This window comes from Girardinichthys multiradiatus, chromosome 20, assembly GCF_021462225.1.
Source record: "Girardinichthys multiradiatus isolate DD_20200921_A chromosome 20, DD_fGirMul_XY1, whole genome shotgun sequence".
In the NCBI taxonomy this organism is placed as follows: Eukaryota; Metazoa; Chordata; class Actinopteri; order Cyprinodontiformes; family Goodeidae; genus Girardinichthys; species Girardinichthys multiradiatus.
Window position 1 is genome coordinate 42,845,270 of NC_061812.1, and position 7,505 is coordinate 42,852,774.

Here is a 7,505-nt window from a genome sequence, read left to right on the forward strand (position 1 = left end):
TGCCAAAAGAGACTGAGGGTTACGGCCGGGAGTGGGGATGAGCGGAGGGGGTTAAACAGGGTCAGGAGGACGAGGGAAAGTGGCCGCTAGCTTCATTTGACATATTGAAACATGGAGAGTGAGCAGAGTGGCGCTGGTAGTTTTCGTCACGGATAGATCTTTTGAGGCGGACGATTTTTCACTCCTCTCATCATCGGAAGTTAAAGGAGGCTGTGTGAAGCCCAGCAGGCCTGAGCCTTATCAGTTCGAGCTGCTGGCTCAAGGCGCTGACTCAGTGATGCCCAAAGCTGGTGCTGTCGAGGCAGTGCTGGACAGAATAGCTCCAATTTCTGAATGGTAAAGTGATGTTAGCAGCCTCGTTGCAAACATGGGGTACTGTTCAAAACCGTAACCGTTTACATTTACATGTAGATTTAAATTTAAATGATCTTGCAATGCAACTCAGAAAAATTCAAGTGCAGTAGCCACCCTCAAAACCAAAGAGGGCAGCACTAAGACGGTTTTGGGACAAAAATTGCAGAATTAAACAAGTTTACACAAAAATTTCAAAATCTACTCAGAAACATAAGAATAGCAGGATTAAAGCCCAATTTATAAAGTATATCTGCAAAAGACGTTGATTTGGAGTTTAGCTACACTTTAGGCTCAGTCTCACTTGGTTTATGCAGCAGAACAATCCAAATCCAAACTGGGTGGTACAATCAGTTATTCACTTTTATTTGGCAAATACTTCATACATATCACCAGATTGGCTTGGAGAGCTTTTTCCCCTAATAAATGAATTCATCATTTGAAAACTCTTTTTGAATAAACGCAGGTCATCTTTGTCAGACATAAAAATTCATTTAATAATTTGAAAAATGTAGGTGTGACAAACAAAGCCAAAAGAAAAGAAAGTGTGAGGAGGGGGGGGGGGGGGAAGTACTTTTTCACGGCACTGGACTGGAACTCTTTTTGCACACCCCAAAACTGTTATATGTAAAATAAATAAAGTAAATAAAAAACAGACTGCATATAAAAGGCTCTTGTTTTATGATAAATATGCAATAAAAATACTCAAAGCTTTGGAGTGGAGTAAATTATAGGGTATGAGAGTGATTTTCTTCTGCAAATCTTCATTTAATGCACACATTTATCATTCCCATTTTTAATATATGGTTGTTGCTGTCAAAATTATGTTTCTGATTAAACAATAAAAACAAAAAGAAGTAAAAAGTCATTTTTGTAGTTTTTCTAAGGCCCAAAGCCTTTTTCAAAGATTTGTTGTCCCAGCAGTTTCTAATTATCCTTTTCTAACCAAACACACTACAAAGGATTTATTCATCTTGGAAGTCCGATCTGAATGTTTGTTTAATTCACAACCTGTTTTTGTTCATAACATAGGGGAGACATTTTCTGTTGTTCTATGCAGTTTTTCAGCTTCAAATAGCTCTGCAATACAGCTTGTCAGACAGCAACATTAAAAAGGACAAATCAAAATGAAACGTTTTAATTGATTTAAAGCAGAAACGAAGATTTCCTTGTGATCTGAATGTTAAGGTATAAAATGGGCTTGTTTAAATAAGCAGCGTATCTTGATACTGGATGTTGGTGCCACCTGCCACATATTTGTGCTGAGAACTATAAAGCTGCAGACTGTAAATTTGCTTCTCTGTTCTGCAGGAGCATTTATCTCGCCCCTTCTTCAACTATTGTTGCACATAACCAGTCAGCTGGCTGAAAGGAAGGCTACCACACTTTCCCTGGCTTAGAAGAAAGAAAACTCACTGTGATGATGAAAACCAAGGGGAGCTGCACTTCTGCAGGCTTGCTACCTGAGCAGATACCCTGACTAACAGCTAGTATCAGTTGTATTCACAGGATTGTTGTATAAAGGTCAAAACAATAAGCATGTTTACCTGAAAACATTTGCAGAATGTTGCAGGTGTTTATTCTATATTTTAGCAAATGTCTATGTTCTAAAATAACAAATACAAATAAGATACTTTATTGAAACAGCTGCTGGAAAAATATTCGTTTTAAATAAAAGCAATTAGTGGTGAAATGTTTTTATTTTTTCTTTTGGTACCGTTTTACTGAAGTATTTTTCTGAAAATGCTGTCAAACCTTGAAATTCTCATACTGGCGTGCCGGCAAAACATACCCCGCTCACATGAAATTGTGTCAGCTTCTTTTAGCACCACTATTTTGCTGCTCCAACAAAAACTGATTGGGAATCTAGAGATTTTAGTTAAAAATATTTTTTGCAGCAGATTCACAGATTTACTTGACCCCAACTACCTGATGAAAAGACGAGCCTAATGACTAATACATTTACATTTCCAATTAAACACAAAGGACAACTGAAACAGACAAAAACTCCATCGGTCTCTCAGTAACGCTTTAAAAGCCAAGCTATCAGAGAAGTGAAAATTCAGTGCAACAGTTTCTTTGAAGAAAAAGCTTTTAGAAATTGACTACATTTATCTGCATGAGCCATAATTTATTACTCTTTTATTTAATAAGCAAATTGCCAGGAATTTCCATGTAACAGTGCAAAGATAGACTTTGGTAGTAAAGGCTCTATAGAACTGATTTTTTTTTGGAGACAACCAATGTCTAAATGTGTCAACTTTATTCTTATTTGTAAAATACATGAAGTAGTCAAGTTTACGAACCTGAATGTTAAACTCTTTCTGTGAAAGGTTTGGGGACGCCAACTCATTCGGTTTGACTGATTTCTGTCTCAGATGGTACCTTAGGGGCCTCTCTGCTCAAAACATTAGTTGTTCTCTTCCCAACTCATGTTGAACATCAATCATTTGTACAGCAGAGACCCTCCTGCTGAAGTATCATCACACCTTTTAGGAGATTTTGCCTGGTCCTGCCCCTCAACATGCAACAGGCAGCCATGAGGTACAAATAAAAAAAAATGGGATGTCTCTTGAACTTCTATCTGCAGTCTGACAGGCCTTTGAGGCTGATGTACAGGGAGCTGACCATGGTGGCCTCCTCCTGCATGGACTCCTTCAGATCAGGTTCATCCACACACATGAGGGCGACAAGCCTCTCAGGGAGCTTCCCGCTGAAAACCAAGTAAATGCAGGGGTTCGCGCAGCTGTTCAGGCTGGAAAGCAGCATCAGGACTGTGAAGGTGGCCGCTGGAAAGAGATGGGAGGGAATACTGAATGTAAGGTTGTCACACCACGTTATTATTTTTAAGAAATCTGAAGGTTTAAAAGCTTTATATGTTTTAGACATCTTAAGGGGATTACATTCAAATTAATAATGCATCTATTGCAGAGAAAGTGTTACGTAAAAATACCTCTGTGACATTTAACATGAACAATTTACTTTGCAGGTAAATCTGGATCCCACCGCTGCATAAATCAAATATATTTCAAGGGACATGCAGAGAAAGTCTGCTATATGCAGTGACTTGTAAAGTATATGTACCCCTTTAACTTTTCTACACTTCTACTTTGGGATTTTAAGTCATCTGCTACATTAAGGAAGTGCATAATGTGCAAAAATTGAGTTCTGGCTTTCATATTTTAAAACAAAATATACCCCCTAAATAAAATCCAATGTAACTAATTGCTTTTAAAATTTAGGTAATAATTAAAGAGAAGCCATGTGTAAATTTCTTCTAAGAATATATCCAGCTGTTCTGTGAATGCCTCATAGGTTTGGTAGGAAAACCTCAGTGAAGATAAAAGCATAATGAAACCAATGAACACAGCAGACGGGTCCATAGATCTAGCTGTAGGGAAGCATTGAAACTGGAAGGCCGGGTAATAAAGGAATAAATCATAGAAGGAGCCAAGAGTAGTATGGTAACTGTGGAGGAGCTCCAGAGATCTACGGCTCAGGGAAGAAAATTGGCTGGCGAAAACTATTTGTAATACACCCCACAACCTTGGCCTTTATGGAAGAATTGCAACAAAAAAGCCATTGTTGAAAGAACATCTTGAGAAGTTCCATTTCCAGTTGGCAACAAGTCAGTGGGGAAGACAGAAGCTCTGGTTGGGGGAGACCAGATCTGAACTTTTTGAGTATGGGCAAAATACACCATCCTCATAGTGGTGGCAGCATCATACTATGGGGATGCTTTTCTTCAATGGGGACACATGAGCTGGTTAGAGGTGATGGGAAGATGGATGGAGATAAATGCAAGTCAAACCTGGAAACAAAATACAGTCAGAATTAACATGAACTGGTTAGATTAAAGTAGGCCCAGAAGTCCAGGCTTAAATCCAGAGTTTGTGAGAATGTTTAGCAAGATATCACAGCAGCTGTTTACATATGCTCTCCAACCGATCTGACAGAGCTTGAGCCACATCGCAGAGAATGGGGAAATGTCTGCATCTAGATTTACTGTCTGGGGGGGACTGAATACAGATGCATGCCACACTTCTAAGATTTTTATTTATTTTCTTTTTAATCAGGTTTCATTCTCATTCTGCTTTATTATGCACTACTTTGTGTTGGCTTATTATATAAAACACTGAGGTTTGAGAATGTGATGTGAGCAAAAGTGGTTCAGTTCAAGGCATAACAAGATACTGCATTGGATTTTATTGTCGGCTCGGTAACATCTTACACTGGGTGGGCGCTTCTACGTCCCAGACAGACCACAGCTGCACGGTGAAGAATGGCGCCCAGCAGAGGATGTAGGCCATCACGATGACCACAGTCATCTTCACCGTCTTCACCCTCGCCTTCGACAGTCCTGCCACGCAGCTGGCCCGGGAAGACAGCGGCTTAGTCACCGCCTCCCCGGCGTGGTGCGTCTTCATGTGGATGCTGGTGTGCACGGCGCGGCAGATACGCACCTGGCACACGATCACGATGAGAATCGGCAAGACGAAAATCACCATAGTCGTCCAGGTCACGTAGGCTCTCAGACCCCACGGCATGACGAACTGACCCCAACAATCGTACACGCCAGGAGCGACCTCGACCCGGGAGAAGATGAAGACCTGCGGGAGGCTGCCGATGAAGGAGACGCACCAGGCGGCGCACACCGGACCGTTCCAGCGCGCTCTCCTTCTCTGAAAAGTCACCATGGGGTTGCAGATGGCTTGATATCTGTCGATGGTCATCACCACGATCATGTAAGTGGAGGCGAACATACCGACCACCTGCAGGTACTTCACCAGGCGACACAGTATGTCCGGACCAACGAATCTGTCCGTGATGTCCCACATGAGCTGGGGACACACTTGAAAGAATGTGACCACCAGATCTGCGACGCACAGGTGGAAGACGAAGACGCGCATCCTGGAGAGCTGCTTCCTGCGCTTCCACAACACCAAAAGGAGCCCAAAGTTGAGGAACCCTGCGGCGATGAAGATGATGGACAGCAGAGATATTTCCAGGCGAGCTAGGCGCTCATCACGGGGCTCATCCCCTGGCAGGACAGTCTCCAAACTGGTGTTACTGGTGTTCACACTGGACAAAGCCATGCCGTTACTGCAAATGCTTCCCAGAGGGGCTCAACACCATTGCACAGCAAGCACAGATGAAGCGGAGAGGAAACATGTGAATATTATAAACACAAAACAGACAGAATGAAACTCAACAAGGACATTAAAAAGTCAAAAGATGGCTGTAGGAGATTACAGATGATTTTTCCAATAACTGGCGAGCTGATCCGAACAAACTGGAGAGCTGAGAGGGGTGAACAGATGGCTTTATATCTCATCTGTGCAGGAGGGAGGAGCAACCTCTCAGAATGCAGTAGTCATCTCCAACAACAGAAGAGAGTATGGACACTAAGCATGGACCCAGCAAAAAAAAACCAGCAAAGTATGACCTTTTTATAGAACTTAAGGAAATAAGACTTTCTGTACAGAAAGCAAATAAGCTATGCTGCTCTAACTTCTGTTAAACTTTGAAAGTAACTCGTAGTGCCTTGCAGACGTGTCTGGGACCTTTATCCTAATTTGTCACATTACAAACACAAACCAATGTATTTTATTAGGATTTGTTGTGATAGATCAACACAAAGTAGCACACAATCCATTTGTATTCAGTCCTCTTTTACCCTGATGTCCCCAAATAAAATCACAGTTACTAATTAAGTATTTCATTTGATTAGCAATTAGAGCCCACCCGTGTGTAATTAAACCTCTGCGTAAATTCAAAGACTTTAAATCACAGTCGTCATCCCGTTAATGCTTGGAATATCACATTTGAAAATGACTTCTTGGATGCAATATTTGGTGTGATATTAGATTTTAAATGTCATGCATGACATTGATATTCTTTGGCCTGTTGGATGGACTTTTATGCTCACATTAAATGTATATTTTTATTGGCCAAAATGATAAATCTCAGAGTGGTGGGAACATAGTACCAAATAAAAAGTCAGAAAATAATGGGTTATCAGTAATCGATATTGTCATTGCAATAATCAGCAAGAGCATTGCAACTGCATGTTTTCCTGACATCTATGAATACAACTGTTCTGTGCCAGGCCTCATAAAAATCTCAAAAATGTAGCATGCATATGCTTTCTGCCATATTTTCTCTGATTCCCTTAAATAAAATCCAGGGCAACAAATTAACTATGGGTAATCTAATCTCAGTATGCATGCAGCTCCTAAGCTGGTCAGTTGATGGGTAAATGGATGGAAGTAAACACAATCAAATCCTGGAAGAAAACATGAGAGGCTGCAATAAACTTAAGACTGGAGCAGAGGTTCATTTTCCAGGAGAATAACCGTTTTAAGCATACAGCAAGAGTTACAATGGAACGGCTCAGATCAAACCTGGATCAAAGTTCAGAGCTAAAGATTCAACAGAGACTCCGAAGGCAGACTGATGAACAGACGCTCTCCATCCCATCTAGAGACTGATAGGTCATGAGATTGACCTATTTTACAAAGACGAATGGACAAGAATGTCACTCTTTAGATTAAAGCTGGTAGAGACATACTCTAAAAGACTTCCTGCTAGAATAACAAAGTGTTGACACAGGGGGCTAAATACACATGCATGACACACTTTTCAGGTTTTTCATTTCCTTCCACTCTATTATGCACAATTATGATGTTGGCCTATCACATGAAATCCTATTAAGGTCAATCAGTTTGTAGTTGTAATGTGACAAAATGTAAAAAACAAACAGAACAAAAAAAAACAAACTCAAATGGGGTGTGCATACTTTTGCAAGGCATGGTATCTGACATGGCATTTTAATCCACTAGCAAAAACCCTTTTCCTCTCCCATGTTTTGTCTTCCTATAGCATTTGGTCAGAAAGGAGTTTAATCATCAGCCTTTTCTAACCAAACTTTAAAGTTGATTCACATGTCACAAAGTTGCTGCTGTCGCACGTTTTCCCAATCAGACTGCTGCGATGCTGAGGCCACCTGGGAAAAGTGCTGCCTCTGCTGTTTTCCACTGAAGTGTGGATGAACAAAAGCGGTTAAAAGGTAATAAGTGCTTCCGCATTTCTTATTTCAGTAGTGTCCTTTTTTTCACAATATACACGAGATGCTTCATCCATATCTGGTAGCA

The 7,505-nt window shown here is 40.8% G+C and overlaps 1 protein-coding gene across 1 annotated transcript; it reads right to left on the bottom strand.

Annotated features, from left to right (window-relative positions):
* Positions 1 to 696: 696 nt before the first annotated feature.
* Positions 697 to 7,307, bottom strand: avpr2b.1 (arginine vasopressin receptor 2b, tandem duplicate, 1). The gene is made up of 2 exons (XM_047346783.1): positions 4,583 to 7,307; positions 697 to 3,140 (listed from the first exon to the last, which is right to left on the bottom strand). The coding sequence occupies exons 1-2, from the start codon at positions 5,445 to 5,447 to the stop codon at positions 2,932 to 2,934; spliced, it is 1,074 nt and encodes a 357-aa protein (XP_047202739.1). The 5' UTR covers positions 5,448 to 7,307; the 3' UTR covers positions 697 to 2,931.
* Between the last annotated feature and the right edge of the window lie 198 nt (positions 7,308 to 7,505).